This window comes from Diabrotica undecimpunctata, chromosome 4 (assembly GCF_040954645.1).
Source record: "Diabrotica undecimpunctata isolate CICGRU chromosome 4, icDiaUnde3, whole genome shotgun sequence".
NCBI lineage: Eukaryota > Metazoa > Arthropoda > Insecta > Coleoptera > Chrysomelidae > Diabrotica > Diabrotica undecimpunctata.
This window is the reverse complement of record NC_092806.1, coordinates 69,313,102-69,334,192: the sequence shown is the minus strand read 5'-3', so window position 1 is coordinate 69,334,192 and position 21,091 is coordinate 69,313,102. Positions and strand designations below refer to the sequence as shown.

At 33.5% G+C, this 21,091-nt stretch overlaps 1 protein-coding gene across 1 annotated transcript in view; it reads right to left on the bottom strand.

Moving 5' to 3' along the window:
* The window catches only part of Cep97 (centrosomal protein 97kDa), a 63,955-nt gene that overhangs the window by 22,702 nt on the left and 20,162 nt on the right, over positions 1-21,091 (bottom strand). Inside the window, exons 6-9 of the mRNA XM_072529688.1 lie at positions 16,193-16,276; positions 14,225-14,427; positions 11,895-11,969; positions 5,039-5,227 (exon numbers count right to left, since the gene is read on the bottom strand). Of these exons, the coding sequence (XP_072385789.1) occupies positions 5,039-5,227; positions 11,895-11,969; positions 14,225-14,427; positions 16,193-16,276 (551 nt within the window). The remainder of the gene's footprint in view (positions 1-5,038; positions 5,228-11,894; positions 11,970-14,224; positions 14,428-16,192; positions 16,277-21,091) is intronic.

The following is a 21,091-nucleotide window of genomic DNA, read 5'->3' as shown; positions in this document are numbered from 1 at the left end:
GCGGCGACCTGTATACGTGCGAGGTGGAAATTCCTCTGCCTGCTTCGCCTATTCGTCCGTGGGTGGGATAACGGGTAGGTGCGGTAATCGCAACACAGGTACTACAGGGAAGGTGAAGCCCCATGAAACGTTTCTGGTATACGTGGCGTGGCACCTTCATTTTGGTGTCATACTCGTCGGGCAGTGGATTCGTTAACGGTTGTAAAGCCGAAAGGCCAGGTAGACCAGGGTCCTGCCAGTTTCTTAAATTGGAAGGCACACACGCTTTGCAATGTTCATTTAAGGTTGCACCCAGATAACAAAAGTTGGTGATTTGTGTTATAGGTTGTTGGTTAACTAGTAATTGACCAGGTGGTATCCTATTTTTGCTTATAACCATGTATTTGGTTTTTTGATGTGAAAATCAAGCCCAAACCTGCTATTTACTTCTGCCACCCTGGAGACAAGTGTAGGCAGACCTTCAAGACTGTCTGCAAAAATGACAGTATCATCAGCGTATCTTATGTTGTTCAATCGTTCTCCGTTTATAAGTATTCCCTCGTCTATGTCCGTTAACGCTAGGTTCATAATATGCTCTGAATATGTATTGAACAATAATGGGGACAATATACATCCCTGTCGCACACCTCTTTTTATCTTTATCGTCTGTTAACTGATCCCCAACTATAACAGCTGCAGTTTGTTCGTAATATATATTGTTTATTATACGGCGATCTCTGCTGTCTAGACCAATTGAATTTAATATTTTCATCAGTTCATGTTTTATTCTATCGAACGCTTTCTGGTAATCAACAAAACACACATATATATTACAATTCATATCTCTACATCTTTGAAAGAGAACTTGTATTGCAAAAAGTGCCTCTAGAGTACCCAATGCATCCCTGAAACAGAATTGTGTATTTGTCATGTGTTCTTCACATTTTTTATATATTCTTTTATGTATAATTTTTAAAAAAGTTTTCAGGAGATGGCTCATAAGACTTATTATTCGATAATCTTCACATTTTTTTGGCATTGGGTTTTTTAGGGATTGTTATAAAAGTTGATCTATCTTTACTTTGGTTGCGGTATTTTTGGAGAATTACCTTAAGTTTTCAATGTGTGACTCATCGGACTAATTAATTTGTATTCGTCGTATCTTTTTGCCCGCTGTTTTTTTCGGAATTGCTATAAAAACAGACTTCAGTCATTCCTCAGGTATTTCACCAGTAGTATATACATCATTAAAAAGCTAAGCTAGAGCACTGATGTGACCTCTTGTATCATGTTTAAGAGTTCATCAGGGATAGCAAGGTTGTGAAACTACTTTCTTGTATTCTGATTATTTTGTGTTTTTTTTGTGTTATTTGTCTGTAGATATTGTCTGGTTTAATATATTATTATTCCTGAACAAGCAGGGTTTAGACCCGGAAAATGCTGCTGCAGTCAAACTCCTAATCTCACCCAACATATTGAAGATGGGTTTGAATGGAAAGAAATAACAGGAGTAGCGTTCATAGACCCGACTACAGCTTATGACAAAGTTAACCATCAACGGCTGCTGGTAAAACTCTACGAAATTACAAAGGATTTACGACTAATAAGGTTAATGAAATGCCTTCTCCAGAATAGACGCTGCTACGTAACGCTCCAGTCCAAGAACAGTCGGTGGAGGGATCAAAAAAATGGACTCCCACAGGGAAGTGTGGGAGCGTCCTCGCGCCATTACTATACAACATTTACACCAACGACCAACCCAAAAACCAACAAACAAGACAGTTTATTTACGCGGATAATACAGCTGTGGCAGCTCAGGGAAGTACCTTCAATGAAGTCCAAGTAAAACTGACAGATGCCCTAGAAGACTTCTTACAAAAACCCAGGTGTGTGCTTTCCACCTTAGAAACAAGCTTGCCCGAAGGACACTGGAGATAAAATGGCATGGTCAGATGCTGGAACACAATGAGACGCCTAAATACCTCGGTGTACGTCTGAATAGAACTCTTTCTTATCGATATCACTGTCAAGATATCAAGAAAAAAGTAAGCGTCAGAAATAATATCATCCGCACACTAACAAACACAAAATGGGGAGCACAACCACACACTCTCCGTACTTCTGCCTTAGCATTATGTTTTTCTGCTACCGAGTTTGGAGCACCAGTGTGGGAAAACTCTGTCTATCACACAGAAAACACCTATCAAAGAGGTTTACCCTATAGTTGGAATCACTCCACCTGCTATCAGAAGACAGGGCACATCAAAGATAGAACGAAAGAAGCAGGAGACGGATCGAAGACACCCCTTGTAATGACCAAGTTCAGCCAAGTAGATTAAGATCTCGGAAAAGCTTTCTGAAAAAATCACGATCCCTTCCCGAAGAGCCAAAGACGCGCCGAGTACACGTATGGCAAGCGTCAGCTACAACACATTTTGTTCCATCAGAGGAAATGGCCGCTGGACACAATTTGCCGTATCCCACATGGAAAGTGCTAAACAGACTAAGAACTGGCGTTTCACGTTGTACTAGTAACCTGAAGAAATGGGGATACCAGGAGGACGATACATGCGACTGTGGCGCGGTTCAAAATAGTCACCATTTACTATCATGCACAGAGATGAGAGAGACCTGCACAAAATAATACCTATTCTTAGCGAATGACAGGGCCATCTATGTGGCCAACCATTGAAAACACAAAATTTAAAGCGTTGGTGTTCCGGACACGGAAAGTGAGTAAGTAAGTCTGGTTCAGCTGCTTTCTTGGTTTTGGCTAATTTTATTACATTAAGAACTTCATATTTTAACACTTCAGGGCGTTATCATGCCATCTTGAAATCATTCAGTTACATAGTTACTTTCTGTTTGAAATATTTCTCGTTCATCAATGATAATTTTTCCTGCATTATCTACTAGAGTATTAGTGTTTTTCTTATTATACAGGCCAACCACTTCACGAACTTTCTTGTGCTGTAAATTAAATATGTCATGCTTCTTTTCTAATTTTTCAATTTCTGAACATCTATCCGCTATCCAGTTTTCTTTAGCTGCTATGTGCAGGTATGTAAAAAACAATTCAATTGGAGTTACTACTGCTCTGTCCATGGGTTCATCAGCCACTCAGATTCTTTCAATACTTCTTTAGGGCGTCCGGCAACATTTCGTTAAGCTGTTTAATATTGGCTTCATCTTGCACGTCTTTCTGTAGGTTGATCCCTATTTCTTCCTGGTATGCCTTCGTGTTAGTAATCGCAGTGAATGTGACATTTTTAGTCCTTGTTACCATATTACTTCTCTCCTTCTTTACGTTCAAGACTATCTTCGCTCTAACCATTCTATGGTCACTTCTAGTTGTAAATTGATTTAATATAAATACGTCTTGAACAGTGTCTTTTTTGTTAGTAAATATAAAGTCTTCGTTCTTGTTTAAGCCCATTTGGTGATTGTTAAGTCCACTTTCTTTGTGGGCTTTTTTTTAAATAAGTAAATAAAATATTTATGGCACATAGCCTGTGTTGCATATGCAATTCTATAAGAGTTTGGCCCCGTTTGACTGCTTGTGGCCTATTTTGACGTTTAGGTCTTCCATCAGTATAATACAGTTGGTGTTAACGTCATCGTAGAACCAAAATATTGATTAAAAATTCCAACAAAATGTATTATTTACAAAATTTAATAATCAAATAATCGTTTACCACAAAGGAATGTCAAATTCCATTAAACTATCGATCTTTACCTAAGAAAATCAAATGAAATTATCTAGGTTAACTACTAATTGGAAGCACTCTCAATTACTCGTACGTTTGAACCAGATTTGTATATGGACCTAGCAACGTACCGGTCCACATGTGCGTTTTTAAATTATACTTCTTCTTCTAATGGCGCTACAACCCTTTGTGAGTCTTGGCCTGCTTAACAATGTTCTTCCATTCTGCCCTGTCGGGTACTTTCCTTCGCCACTGCCTGATGTTCGTGGTTTTATGATCCCTCTTTACGTCGTCTATCCATCTTTTACGGGGCCTTCCTCTTGTTCTGTTAAATTATACTAACATTACAAAATAAAACTAGCCACCAAAACTAGGAATTCATCTACAAAATATACAAGCAAACCTAAATCTGAGACTGAAGGTCAAAAATCTAGAAGTTAATCAAAGATAATCAAAATGTGTCATCATCAAACAACCTTAACAATGAAACTTGACAGCATAAATTTACTTATAACTAGTAAAATTCTAAAAAAAAACTTTTGCCTCATGTGTCAAAATGTAAATTTTAAGTTTACTTCCACATTTACAAAGGGCTTCCACGAAGCAGTAAAAATGTCTTGAAGAATCCAAGCCTGAGCTATCCATAAAACACTTATGGCAGTAACCACTATAACCACAAGATTCAGCTTATTCAAGCCCCCCATAAACCACAACTACTCATTCGGCTCATTCAGAAATGCAAAATAAAAATGCAACTGATCATTCAATGCAACTTTGCAAATTTTAGAAAACAATGAAATTGTGTCGTGGGAAAATGTGAGACGTTTTCCAAATTTCCGAATAACTAAAACCATTATTTTTTTGACTGCCAATTATACGAAGATATCAAGGAGTGCACGCGACCAACCTCCTGGGAGGGAGGGAAGTGGATTTAAACTATATAGGTTATGCGCAATTCCCCAAAATTATTTGGGGAATCAAATAAACCTATAACTCGCAAAAATCAATCATATATTCGATAATAAGTGTCGAAATTATACCACCAGTATTATACACCAATTAACATTAAAACTTTATTTTACTTTACAATTAAGTAAAACAAAAATAATTAAAACAACGTAAAATTATAACGTATCAAGTAGTCGTTAAAAAAAAAGAAAAGGAAATTTTGTTTATACCATCTTCTGGCTATAAAAATTGTTTTGACAATTGGTTTAGTCATATATGCAAAAGTGTATAAAATGTAACTTTAAATATTTTGTTTTCTTCTATCCCGAAATTAAAGTCGCAACCCTACAATAGTAATAATCAATTAAGATATTAAACAGCATCTTAAAAATAGCAATATTTACCTAAACACATTTCGGGTATAATACTGTTTGAATCGTTCGATACTGGACGTGATACTACGCTCATTCGTAACAGCAATGGGTCTAAACTTTGAGTCATTATATTCGAATTATTGGAATCGTTAAAAGGGCTGTAACAACTGGAGGTCATTCTGTCAGGTGATTTACTTCTATTGTTAGTTCCTTTTGAACCTGAAATCATGGAAAAAATAGGCATGTAATGAATTGGCACGGTATCCTTTTTTTAAAATTATATTGTTATCTCATCAAAAGTTTCAATGTATATCAATGTATGTGTAACAAACGCCAATTATGGCGACGTTCCGAAAAACGACATATTTTCGCCTGTAATACCGTAATCTGCCGACTTGCAAACCGATCGGAAGGTCAGAATTTGGCTCGGCATCGCAAGAAGTGTATATGCGAGCTGTTAATTATAATAATAGTTTAACATCGAATCTGACACAATTTAGAACAGGTGTACCTTCTTGAAGCTTTTTTTATGCGTCACCGATGGCTGGTGAATTTCTCGTCTCGTTGCTATATCCATAAGACAACTTGGAGATAACAGAATGGGAACAACGCAAACCAAATAGATCATGTTCTAATAGACCGAAGACACTTTATAAAGTTAAAGGCACAAAAACCGATTCAGACCACTTCATGGTAGGTGTTAAGTTTTGACACAGATTTTTTTAGGCCAAAAAAGAAGGGGCCACTAGGCAACTAAAATATAAACTATATTTGTTAAAAAACGAAAATAAAGAGAAACAGTCCGGTCACACATAAGAGAAACTCTAGAACAAACCTAGACCGTTGGACAGTTGAGTACGAAACTGTGGAACAACTGCAAAGAGGTTATGAAATCCGCAGGCAAAAACACATTGGGTATGTCAATAAGCCAATCGAGAAACTATTGTCTTGATCATATGAGTGTAAGAAAATAACAGATCAGAAGAACAAGGCATGCAACCATGCAACATTGAAGAACTATGGCAACAATAGATAAATACAAAAATTAGCTAGAGAGGAGAAAAGCCTATACCGAAAAAAGACAGGAGAATCAGAAAATGACACATTACAACGGTCCAAAAGACATATGAGTGAGAGAAAAACAAAAAAGTTATATAGCCAGATAAACATTATAAAAATGAATTTAAACAAGAACCAACAAATTATGTAATGATAAGGATAGCAACTTACTTGTATATGACTGTATAGTTATATAGTTACTACTTTTCTAGACTAGTTGGACTGGTATCAGTGATCCGCGTATATTAAGATATGCTCCATTCTTCTGAAATTGGTCCCACTTCCATAATTACTTTAACCAAACCTGTTAGCCAACTTGTTCCTTTCTCTCTCTCACTACCTCTATCTCTCTTTCTCCCTCCCTCTCTCTCTCTATGTCTAGTAACACTGTCCACATTTCTCCAAAAAATCTGGTTTAACTGCTTTACTTTTTTTTAATTTCTTTTTGTATTGCTTGATCAGCTTCCTCGTATGCTCTTTTGGTCACCATTGCTATTACCGTATTCGTCAGTTCTACTGCTTTTCTGTTAAATTCCTTGTTAAATAAATTTTTAAATATTTTTTTGGTCGCCAAAAGAACAAAATATTTTTCTCTTTTTCACACTTAAGAAATCAAAAAGCGGATTTAGAAAAGGTAGAAGCTTTTCCCATGATCATATATTTACCGTCAAACAAATAATATAAAATATCAGCAACAGGAAAAAATATGTATCTAGCGTATATAGACCTTGAAAAGGCTTTTGACACGGTCTATCTATCTATCTAATTAGCCTTCTTCGGTCCATCTTTGGACATAGGCCTTCCCAATCCTTTTCCATTCTTCTCTGTCTGTCGCTATAGTCATCCACTTAGAGCCCACGTGCTTCTTGATATCATCTGCCCATCTCATTTGGGGCCTTCCTCTGCTTCGTTTATATTCCCACGGTCTCCAACTTGAATGTTCCATATGTTCCATCGGTCTTCTTTTTGTCTTATATTGTGTCCTGCAAATCTCCATTTCAATTTTGCAACTTCTTGTCTAACATCCCCCACTTTTGTTTTCTCTCTTATCCACTCGTTTCTATTTTTATCCATTAGTCTTATGTGCAACATTTGTCTTTCCATTGCTCTTTGGGATTTTATGATTTTGTCCATGTTTGCTTTTGTAAATGTCCACGTTTGGGAACCATAAGTGAGAACAGGGAGTACGCATTGATTGTATACTTTGGTCTTAAGATGCTGTGGATATCTTTTGTTTTTAAGAATGTAGCTTAGTTTGCCAAATACCGCCCATGCCAGTCTAACTCGTCTTTTTATCTCTGCTGTTAGGTTTTCTTTGTTAAATTTTATAGTTTGGCCCAGATATATATAATCCTGAACTTGTTCTATTTCATCTTGTCCGATCCTCATTGTGATGTCTTCATCTGTATTTGTTATGATTTTGATCTTGCTGTAATTCATATTAAGGCCTATCTTTCCAGCTTCTACGTCCAGTTCTTTCATCATTTCAAATAATTCTTCTTTTTTATCGGTTATCAATGCGATGTCATCAGCGTACCTTAGATGGATCAAGCGTTGTCCACAAATTTTTATACCTTTTTCTTCTCATTCTAATCTTTTAAAAATATCTTCCAGAGCCTGATTGAAAAGTTTCGGTGATATTGTGTCACCCTGTCTCACGCCTCTATTTATTTGTATTGATTTTGTTCCTTCATATACTTTAATTGTTGTTTTGGCTTCCTTATATATATTGGCTATTAGTTCCGTATATCTGTGGTCAATTCTGCTGTTAATCAAAGATCTTTTCACTGCCCAATGTTCGACACTGTCGAAAGCCTTTTCGAAATCTATGAACGCTATATATAGAGGAATGTGGTATTCATTTGTTCGTTCTATAAGTATTTTCATACTTAGTAAATTTTCACTTGTGCTGAATCCTTTTCTAAAACCAGCTTGTTCTTTCGACTGGTATCCGTCGAATTTTGTCGTCAATCTATTGGTTAAAATTTTTGTTAGGAGTTTATACATTACATTGAGGAGTGTTATAGGACGGTAGTTTTATCTGCTTTATCCCCTTTCTTGTGTAGGATAATGGTTACGGATTCCTTCCAGTTGTTTGGGATTCTTTTTTCTTTTAATATCTTGTTAAAAAGGGAATGTAGAGTATTAATTACCACTTTTCCACCATATTTCAGCATCTCTGCAGTTATTCCATCGTACGTTTGACACGGTACGAAGGCAAAAATTATGGGAAATATTAGAGAAGGGAGGTATTAGTAACAAAATGATAAGGGTAATTAATAGACTTCGGCAAATATGCATATTGCATATTTTGCATATTGTGCATATTTTATGCAAATATTTCATATTTTGGCATATTTGTATAAAAGTTTGCATAAAGTGCATAAAAGTTCAGATTTTTATACTGTATTTGAAAATTTTTAAACATACCAATTATTTATTTCAATTCTTGTATAAAATTTTGTAGTCATTTTAATCAAGAAATGATCTAAGTACGTAATCTCTACAGGTACAAAACATTTACAATTTCAAAGAAGATCAATTTAAGTAGCCCTCAACATTCTTAGAAAATCTCGGTCACTGAGGCACTGAGTTATTGGTTAATCGCTAAGGGTTCGCTCATTTGCATTTTATGATCTAATCCCCAAATCTATCTACAATTTATTGTATCTTAACAGCAGGTAAACGGCTAATAGTTTTGTTCCTAATTTAGGGATTTTCCAAAATCTCCCAGTTTAATGAATTAGGTACCTAAACATTTCTAATTTGATGCTCAGATTTGTAAATCATTTTTGTTTTGATATTCAAAGCGTAAACACTCGTTGTGCGTAACAAAAAGGAAGATTGTGATTTTATAATGCTTAAAACAACCAGTGCTTCAACTTGGATTAAACCTTATAAAGAGCTGTCTATGGATATGGGAAAAATCTACTGTTCAGTCTGTGGCAAAATTGTAAGTATCTAATATTTTTTATTAAATATCTAATATTTCATACATACAGGGTGTTTCCAAATGACACTTACAACGTTTGACTGTAGATACTTCTCGAAAAATTGAACAAAACGATATAGTTAATGAGGGGTCAAACTTATTTACTTTTCGAGATACAGGGTGTTAAAATTAAAAAAAATTAAATTCTTTTAGTTAATAACAACAATAACTTTAAAACCAATAAACGTATTTACTTGAAATTTAGTACTCGTAGGTTGTTTTTAAATGAAAAATAGCTTCCTTTAGTGAGAAAAAATTGTCCATGGTACAATACAATGGTGTGTATTTAGAAAAATTTTTCACCTTTACTTTTTTTTATGAAGTCAGCTATTCTAAAACACAATTATTTTTATTGTAATTGAATTAACAAAAAAAAAACTTTTGTTGAATTTTAAAATAAGTTATATGATGTACTAATGGTTAGTAACAAAAACTAATTTGTGGATTAATACTGCATTTAAAACACTTAGCGAGTGTTTTTTTTTCCAAACCAGTTATTTGATTAACCAAAAACACCTTGTATATTTTTATATTTTAAAGGTTGGGTTAAAATAAAGGTTTTTATTTTTATTTATAGATAGCATGTGAGAAGAAATTTCAGATAGACCAACATGTGAGAACTGCTTCACACATTGCAAAAAAAGGAAAAATAGGAGGAAAACATCAAACTTCAATGGCTAAATGTTTCCAATCTACTTCAAAAAAATTAGATGAGCAAGAAACTTTTAATGAAGACTTGTGTCGCGCATTAGTGTCTGCAAACATACCGCTTTCAAAATTAGCAAATGTAAATTTTAGTTCGTTTCTAAAAAAATATTGCAAACTTAATGTTCCAAGTGATCGGTCTCTAAGAAGAAATAATGTGAACGGGCTATACTCGTCGGTGTTAATTAATATTAAGGAAGAAATTGCAGATAATTATTTTTACATATCTGTAGACGAAACCACTGATTCCTCAGGAAAGAATATTGCTCATTTATTGATTGGTGTTCTTAAAGAAGATACCTTACCAAAATCTCATCTTATTTCATGCCAGCAACTTGAGAAAACAAATGCTTTAACAATTTCGCGTTTTATACAAGAAACATTAGCAACTTTTTTTCTTCCGACAACTATTCCTTCTAATAAATTACTGCTTATTTTATCGGATGCTGCTCCTTATATGGTGAAAGCAGGACAAAATTTAAAAATATTTTTCCCAGATTTAATACATGTTACTTGTGTAGCGCATGGATTAAACAGAGTTGCAGAGGAAATACGAAAAAAGTTTCCTCTTGTAAATACCATGATATCCAGTGTCAAAAAAGTATTTCTTATATCTCCTATAAGAATTCAACTTTATAAAGAAATGCTACCTAACATTCCTCTTCCACCACAACCTATTTTAACGCGATGGGGAACATGGTTAGAAGCAGCTAATTTTTATGCACATCATTTTGTTAAAATAAAGAACATAATTGATACGTTAACAGATGAAAGTTCCCAATCTCTTTTGGATTCTAAACAAACTTTTCAGAGTAACTTGCTTCAACAAGAACTTTCATTTATAAAATCAAATTTTAGTTTTGTTCAAAAAACAATTACTCAGTTAGAATCACCAAAACTGTCATTGTTCGAAAGTACAGCATTAATAAAAGAATTTGCGTCATGTTGTCGGAACGTTAGAGGTAATATTGGAAAAGATATTTTAAAAAAATTTGAAGCTACTATGGAAAAAAATAAAGGTTACCATATTCTTTCTGAAGTAGTCAGTGTTCTAGCTGGAAATATTTCGGAAACAATTAATTTAGAACCAAATGTTTTGGTTAGTTTGAAAAATGCTCCCGTTACATCAGTTGATGTTGAACGAAGTTTTTCCATATATAAATATATGTACTCAGACAGAAGCCACAAGTTTTTGTTAGAAAATTTTGAACACCACTTGGTCATTTATTGTTACCATAATTCTAAATAAGTTTATTCATACTTAAAAATGATGTAGTTACTTAAAATAAATGTAAATCTTAATGAATAGTAGGAAATATTTAGTTATGTACACTTTTTTTTTAAATAAAATTGTTACTATTTTACGATTTTTTTATTTATTTGTATGCATATTTTGTAAAATATTTGCATATTTTCGGGTAAACACGTGCATATTTATGCGCATATTTTCTACATTTTTATTTGCATATTTGCCGAAGTCTAGTAATTAAGAACATTTACAACAGCAATATGAATTATGTCATTAGTCAAAAAATAACATTAAAATTGTTTACTACAAACGAGGGTCCGAGACAAGGAGGAGGAGGATTAAGTCGTTATTTATAATATAAATAGATGAGATAATTAAAGAATGTAACGTAAAAGTAAAAAAATGCATGTAGGTTAATTTTAAATGCACAGAAATTTAAGGAGAGCAGAAGGGGCGTTCGCCGACAACGTCACCATATTGGCCGAAAATGAGAAACAACTACAAAGAAATATAGAAACATGGAACGAAGTACCTACTAAAAAATATGGAATGACAATTAATAAAATTAAAACAAAAGTTATATTCATAATTAATAATAATTGAAGAATTCAAATAATTAGTATCAATGCACATCAATTAAATTGTTAAGAGCAGTGAGTTCAAAAATAAACATAACCATTATGATTGCCAACCTCCGTAGGGTGACGGCATTAGAGAAAGAAGAAATAAAAGCGGAATAGGAACTGAAAACAAATTTTAAAAAAGAATTGGGGCAAAATACAGAAGCCCACGCTGTTTTACTTTTTGCTGAATGACTTAAACGGTCGCGGTGGCGCTTATTTTTGGTATGAAATTATACATAAAACTTTTTGTTCACTTACCACCTGAAAATCTTGGAGATTGCCTGTTTGCCCCCATTAATTTTTTTCTCGTCATAGGACTTGGATTTGGTGTAACTAAAAATATTGACATGATCTCAAAATAGGTATATAAACAGATAAAATATTTATCAGAAAAATGAGACTAAGAAATAGGATAATAAAGTTGGTAACATACGAAAATTTAAATGAACCGATAAACTAAAACATGTCCAATTAGCAAATTATGAAGTATTTATAGAATAACACTTAGCTTATAACCCATATATTACAGAAAATATATACATATATATATATATATATATATATATATATATATATATATATATATATATATATATATATATATATATATATATATATATATATATATATGTATATATATAATCGGGCGCAATGGAAATCAACGCTTCAACCCGGAAGACTGGTGAGTTTAATATTAATTTTTATAATAGTATTAATCTTAGCTCTAGGTTTAATACATATATATATATATATATATATATATATATATATATACATATATATATATATATATATATATATATATATATACATATATATATATATATATATATATATATATATATATATATATATATATATATTTATGTAATATATAGAGGTGTTTCCACATTTCGACCGATATCGCTTTATACACAGAGTTCTCTCTAATTGATGAATTTTGATTTAGGAAGATGAACTTTTAAAGAACTTAGTTGTTAAGGGATTACGGGTTTAAAGTTTAAAATTAAAATAAATTTGTTATAATCAAAGACGCTAATGAATATTTTCTCGAAATTTGGCGAACAATATATGCTCTTTAAGAAAGTAATTCTTTGAAATCAACAAAATTTAAGAAAATTTAACCAGTTGCATGCTATGCTATCAGAGTTAGTGACAATGACCCCCTCCCTATTTTTTACTGCACTGAAGCATTTTTTATATTTTGTAAATTATCTGTTAATTTTTGAATAAAGAAGTAAATCTACAAGTTATTAGGTAATTTTTGACTAATCAATTTTTCTACATTCTAATCTAATGTGGACGTATACGTTTTTAATAGGTAGTTCCTGTATTCGGGATGACTTACTTAATTAAAAAAGATAGTTCCAAACTAGTTCCTAAATCCATTTTGTTATCAAAAATAAATTTTTATCTTGTTGGATTTACCTACATGTTAATTAATACCAACAGTAATTCCACAATTGACGTATTCTACATCATTATATTTTTGCAAATATTGCAGAATTATTGACGTAAACCTATTAATGTGAGAAAAATCATGAAATTTTTTTATATATTTGAACTCTGGGCGTTATTCAAAAGAGGGCTATTCTACTCTTTGGAAAGTTTGAAAACAACAAATATTCCATTCTTATAAAATAGTATGTGTTCAAGTATTACAACTCAGGTATTTTAAAGTATGTATGAAATTTTTGAATGTATGTACAAAAGTGTCACGAAAAAAGATTTTTTTGAAATATGTATTGTGTACAGGCCAAATTTACTGGAGAACTATATTTTAATTGCCAGAAACGGTCATGGTTGCGATGAGGAAAATCTGTGCTCTGTTCGTGAACTTGAATTTCATCAAAAAGTTCACTGAATATGTAGGTAGTTGCTGTTGTAGGTTATTTAATTAAATTGAATGTTTATTATATAAGAAATTGTCCTATCAAATATTATGATAACACGTACCGTTGAAGCACGATGGGACATCTGTGCATTATGCTGCAGAGGACAGAGATTTCATTTGGCAGACATTTTAGAAAAAAACGAATGGGTCGACTTGGACGCCAATTTAATGATTGGCAATTAGTAATATACAAGCTAATTAATAGTACAGATCAGCGTAAAGGCTTTTTTAGCAAAAGTCCAACGGGCAAAAAACATTACGAAATATAATTTTTAAATTATCTGAGTATGTGCTGACTTTTGTTTAGCAGCAAATTTCTACAACACTCTTCATTTTAGCTCTATAAAAGGTTTTTTTTTGATCAAGAAATGAGCGAAGCGTTTAGAAAATATTAAAAAAAATTTGCACCATTAGCGTAAAATTGCCACCAACCTTAGTAGACCACCTATTATATCTTACAGAAGTTCATTAATTTCAAAGAATTACTTTCTTAAAGAGGATATTGTTTACCAAATAAAAAGATATCCACAACCATTTTTGATCTCGAATAAATTTTTAATTTTTATATTAAACTTTTAATCAACAACTAAGTTCTTTTTCCCATACACAAATTTATCAAATACCGAGAACTATCTACGGTGGTGTATTGTCGGGCGAATATAGACACACCCTGTATAAGCAGTAGTATACTCACCATTATTTGATGATTGCTCTCTTAGTTGTTGTTGATGATGCTGTGCCTTACTTAATATAAGTCGTAATTTCCTATCTTCTTCAGTTTCCAATGTTTCTCCAGTAAGAGGACAAACAGTCGCAAGGTATTGAACAAGTTCTTTTTGATCGCCCACTCTATAATGTCTTCCTCTACCTTGAGAATATAACCATTCCGCTCTTAAACTATAATGAAACAAAAAGAATATTATACATATATATATATATATATATATATATATATATATATATATATATATATATATATATATATATATATAATATAAAATTAGTTTTTCTTGGGTTTAGGTTCAAATAAATTATATTACATGTGGAACTAGATTTTATTTTCCATAGAAATCAACGTTTCGCCAGGAAACCCTTGCCTTTGTCAAGTGCGAATTGTTGTTTATTCAGAATTCTAAGTACTTAGAATGGTTAACTTTTAAAATGGGCTCATTGCTGAAATTAGTTGTATAGGACCAACATATTGTTGGAAGCACATATTTCATATCGCGGGCTACAGACAGCAGTGGATCGCGTAGAGGTATGACAAAATAATAGTAATTAGAGCGTTGGAGGAAAGTCACATAAGACTTCACAAAGATACAAACTGTATAAAAATCAAAAGAGGAATCAGACAAGGAGACACGTTATCTCCCAAACTATTTACGGCACAGTTCTGGAACGTCGACTGCAACGAAAGATTAGTTCATAAATATAAAGACCTAGGTCATGAAATTCAAATTGACAGACAGAACCAAACTACTGAACTGCAAAGAAGAATCACTTTAGACCAATCCGTGCTTCCATGACTTACGGCGCCGAAACACTTTCCTTAACCCAGACCACAGCAACCAAACTCAGAGGAGCCCAAAGAAGAATGAAACGCTCGCTACTTGGACTGACTCTCAGAGACAGAGTTAGAAACGAAGAAATAAAAAGTACAGGTGTCATATATGTCATACAGCGCATTGGATGGCTGAAGTGGAACTGGGCGAACCATGTGGCCAGAATGAATGAGGGCGGTGGACCCAAACAATTACAGTGTGGAGATCACGATCAGACAGAAGAAGTAGAGATAGACCACCTACACGATCGACAGACGACATCAAAAGAATCACTGGGAATTGGCTGCAGGAAGCTAAAGACAGACAGAAATAGAAACAATTAGGGGAGGCCTATGTTAAACTTTGGGTGCAGAAGGCTGGATGATGATGATGAGCTATTGTTAGCATGGCGGAAATTGCAATATCCAGTTTTTTTGCTTGTTCAGATCTTTCCAGTTATTTTTTAAGCTCATAATTTACCTTACTTCCAAAAACATTTGCTATTACGGAGTTTTTAGTAGACTATTATTAGGTTTCTTCTGATGGTCAGACATTTAATTTTTTTAGTTTGAATTACAGTATAAAGTAAATATCATTAAATCTCACATTATTTATTGAAACTGAATCTAACCATAAATATTTATCTCAATATTTAAACTAACCAGGAGGATGTTCAGAAGAATATGTATTTCTTGCAGACACTTATATTCCAAAGATATATTGTTATTTTTGTGCTAGACTAGGTATATCTATTACCCAATTTTAGTATTCATCTATTGTATAAGTATTCAGTGAACTAAAGTGTTTCGGTTTTTACAGTATGGAAATATTTATCTTGTGATATTACTCAAAATCCAGGAAGTAATTAAAAATGTATGTGAATGAATAATTTGGAAGATATTTTCTTCTTTTTGGAAAATTGTGTTTGCAAAAAGCACAAAACGTGTGATTTGCACAATTCTACATTAATAATTTATACATATAACTGGTAATTTGTACACTACTTACGTGAACAATAATAATTTTTGAATGCCCAATTAAACGAAAAAAATATTTCATAAACTGAATACAATTTGATTGAATTGATAACCGCAAGATAACTGCTTACAAATTATAATTACCTTTCAATAGCGTCAACAACATAATCATCGATGACGTTGACATTTAAACACCAGTTTACAATAAAAGGACGGTAATCAAAACCTCTGTGTATGAAATAAGGAAATATTAAACATTATTAGCTTGTCTAAACAGAAATTGTATGAGTACAGTACAGAATTCAAAATAATTATCAAAACCTTATCTTTCCAGTTCATCTTTTTTCTTCCTTATATTAATTAGGAGTATCCGAAACAGCATATGTCATTATAAAAGAATAAATTTTCTTGAAAACACTCTGAAAGGTCCCTAAATTGACAGAATCCGTATGCAAAATTGTTTAATCGGCAAGAAGGTTGCTTTTTTATCTATATAAAATCTGAATTGTTCTATAACTACTCGGCCTAATAGAGATAAAACAAATTCAGAGGAACATTCTTAACCATTCTGTAATAATCGTCTTACTCAATAGGTCAGTATGAATTTCTTCTAAATGTGCCTATCCTTTTATGATGACGACCACATTGATCCATCTTATTTTATTCACTGCAGCTCGAAATAGATCAGTTGACGTTAGGCTAATTCATTTCCAACTAGTCCATTAAGAGACCCCCAATCTTGCCTTGTAGAATTGACTGTACTACTCCATATTTATTATTACGCATAATGTGGCCGAAGTAAGCTCATTTTCTGTTCTTTGACATAGGTCGGTAGGACCACATTTCGAATGACTAACCGTTTTATGGCATTTTCTGTGAGACTCCAGCTTTCTACTTCGTAGAAAAGTGCACCAAAGACGTATCAGTATGACAGAACAGAATGATATCTCAATAAATTTGTATTTAACGATATGAAAAAAAAGTGAACGTTTTGTGTGATCTTGAAATAATTAAAGACATTAACTTGAAGACAGCGATAATATACTTCCATTTGTAGGGCTTAACGCTACAAGAAATCAAAGTTAGATTCACCATTATTGAAATGCTCTACGTCGTTTTTAATTCAATTCAATTAAAAACTGAATTAGTGGACGTTTAAAAACTGCTGTTGTTCCGGATGTGATTGGAAAACCAACGTAACAAATCTAGATGAACGTGGAATAAAAGTACGCGAGATAGAAGATATAGTTGACATCTCAAATGACAGTGTGCACTCGATTTTAACAGAAATGGAAATAAAAAAGTACTTGATGCGTCGCGTACTACTATTGTTCACGTTAGAGTAAAAATTCTATGAAGACATTGTGGAACCTTTTCGACACAATCCGAAGGATTTTCGCCGTTTCATAACCATGGACAGGCTGGACGGAAGAAAGCCAAAAACTATATGACGAATTTTTGAAATCAGAAGATCCAGAAATTGGTGACAACTTACTGAAGTCACTGGACTCAACAAGACTTAATAAATGGAAGTCTACCGTAGAACATATTGATTTCTCACGTTTCAGTCGAAAGGCATGGGGACTGATCCGCAAACTGGGCGAAGCAAGCAGAGCGCAACACTTAAAAAAATCAACAATTGAGCCAAACAAAATAGCCAATAGAATAATTGAGAACTCCCGAGCTCCATCTGAGAAAACTCATACATCTACCGTAAAAAGAGCTCTTAAACAACTTAAAGCAAATACTCCCGCAACATCAGAATACTCACGTGCCTTCTCATTGAATGAAATAAACGAAGCGCTTAACCAAACTAAAACAGGAAAAGCAGCAGGCTTCGATGGAATGTATCCTGAGTTTATAGTCCACACTGGTACAAAAACACGACAGTGGCTCAAAAAATTCTTTAGCGACATTGTGAATACAGCTGTGCTACCCCCAGAATTCAAAAGAACAAAAATTATCGCAATCCAGAAGCCTGGCAAAGACAACAAGCTGCCTGAAAGTTACCGGCCTAATGCCTTAGTTGCTGTTATAAATTACTAGAACGACTTTTATATAACCGAATATGTAACACCATTGAGGATGCTGTACCAATTGAACAAGCTGGATTTAGAAGAGGACGAAGTTGCTGTGATCAAGTGCTGTCCTTAACTACATTTATTGAAGCTGGCTTTGAAAGACGCGAAAAGTCTGCCATAACATTTATAGATCTCACGGCTGCCTATGACACTGTGTGTCATAGGCAGCCGTGTGTGTAAAGAAGCAGGAGAACGAGCTCTAAACGAGGACTTAACTACACTAAGTAAATATTTTAAGAACTGGCGCTTACGTCCTAACACAAGCAAAACTGAAACCTGTCTCTTTCACCTGTCGAATCAACTTGCGGGCGATACTCTCAATGTAACTCTAAATGATACAGCTATCAAACATAACAACAGCCCCAAATATCTAGGCGTCACACTTGATAGAACACTCACCTTCAAAAGTCATCTTACAAACGCAGCCGGTAAACTAAGAACAAGAAATAACTTAATATCAAAACTTGCTGGAACAACTTGGGGTGCTTCTGCAGATACTCTTCGGACCTCTGCTCTAGCTTTGGTTTTTTCAGTGGCAGAATATTGTGCACCAGTATGGCTAAATAGTGCACATACAAGCAAAATCGATTTCCAACTTAACCAAACCATGAGAATAATCACTGGAACAATAAAACCAACGCCAGTGAGATGGCTGCCTACTCTGATCAATATTGCTTCAACAGATCTACGCCGTACAGCAGCATTAGTGAGAGAGTACCAGAAAATTGTAGCCAACGTACAATTACCAATACATCAAGATATCCCAGACATCTCAAAAGAGCACCAGCGACTGAGATCTAGAAATCCTCCAATACGATCTGCCCGAAAAATTGGTAATTCCTATGATATACATAGGCAATGGACAACAAGATGGATGCCAACAGTAGAATCGGACTATATTAAGATATCCACCCCAACTCAGGGATTCATCGGATCAAATCTGCCCAGGTCCACTTTGACAAGACTTAATCGTATACGTACCGGATATGGTAAATGTGCTGATTCGCTGTTCAGGTGGGGTCGTGCAGAAAGTCCACAGTGCGATTGCGGACAATCTAGACAGACCATAAGCCATTGTGTTTCAGACTGCTTGAATCGTGCCTACCGTGGAAACCTCCAGGACTTTGCGGAATGTTCCCCAGAAGCAATTGAATGGCTATGTAAATTGGACATTAATATTTAGTGTCATTCATTCTATCTTTAGTGTTTAAATAATATATTTAATATATATGTATATATTATTGTATTTGTATATTTATCGTACTGTGAAAGTCCATACGCTAAATAAATAAACCATGGATAAAACAAGGATCTACCACTATACCATTTGAACTAAAGAACAGTTCAAAGATTCTCCAACTGGTTCAAGTGTTCCAATGGACACACAAAGATTCTCCAGCACAAAACAAGACAAAAACGAGTATTAATTGCAATTTGTTGCAACACCGTTGCGACAGAATCAAAGAGATCTTATATGCTAAAGAAAGAAGGATGACGAACGAAATCTCCAACTGAAATGGTTAACGGTGCTTCCTTCGACATTTTCGTTAGATTTGGTTATTAGGAATTAGACTGCCGTCTAATTTCTACGTATTCATTGCTATATTTCGAAAACTTGGATGCATCAACCTCCAATAAACGCATTACTAATTAATATCATGTTAATAAGACTTATTAAAAACACTTTTTTATTTTTAGCGAAAAGGCAATAAATTAAAAAATAAAATGTTTTTGTCGAAAAAACTTCTCAAATAGTTGTTATCCAACAATAAAAACTTCAGTAAACGTTTGAGGTGCGCGAAATAAAGTATTTTCACCTCGAGTTACCAGATTCCTCTGACAGGCGATATTGGAAGGGACCGTTTAGCCAGTACTCACTCACTTGCGTATCTACGGGGTACTAGATACTGCTAAAGTGTTAGTGTTATCTGCCTTTCAGATAGATAAGGCATGCCTCTGTTTGACTGCGGCTATAATGGATGATTTTAAAATCTTTGACTACCATCTTATCTAACGCTCGTTATCAACGATATCAAGAAGACCAAAAAGAAAATTGTACTTTTAAAACATATTCCTATATATTAGTTACATGTGAAAGAAAAATCCATATTTATAATAAATTATTTACATTCAAAGTCAAAGTGTTTCCAGTAACAAAATATTGTTGCTTTAATTTGTTTAATAAGCCATAATTTATATAAATTAGACATCTAGTAAAGTCTACATGCGTTAATTATGTAACATTTTATTGTATTTTTTATTCTAACAACATTTGAACATACGAGCCCTTTCCCATATCAGTTGGCCCATCTATGAAATTTGCTGTTTAAGTCGATTACCATAAACAAATTATACTCTGCATGTTTTTATAAGTTCCCATATTAATTAATATGACATTTTTATTAATATTTATTCAAAACATTACCCTTATGGTATTTTTATTTGTTTTCAACAATAAAAAAAAAATTCACTAAGCCCTGGCTATGCATTCACTTATGTCAACATACGTTGATTTTTTCATAATTACGTTAAATCCAGAGGTAGCTATGGAAAAATGACATCAAAACAATAATATTGTCAGTTAATGTCAAATGCATTTTGTAGTATTGCCGTTTGTGGATTGTACAATGGGTCGAGGTAAAGTTATCGATGAGAAAATTTGTTCAATCATTATTAGATTTTTTAATTCTGGAAAATCCAATTAGGAAATCGCAAATATGTTGCAATTGTCACGGTATAGTGTAAGAAATATAGTCAGAAGGTACAAAACTACAGGTTCGGTCATCACAAAACCTAGAAATTTACGAAAAAGTAAAATAACCGAAGCAAATCGAAGGGCATTATGATGCATCATAGTGAAAAATCGACGAGCAAATTATATGGAGTTAAGCGTTTTATGGAGTGAAGTTATAAGAAGACACGTTTCTAGATCAACATGTCACCGAGAGGTCCACAAATTAGG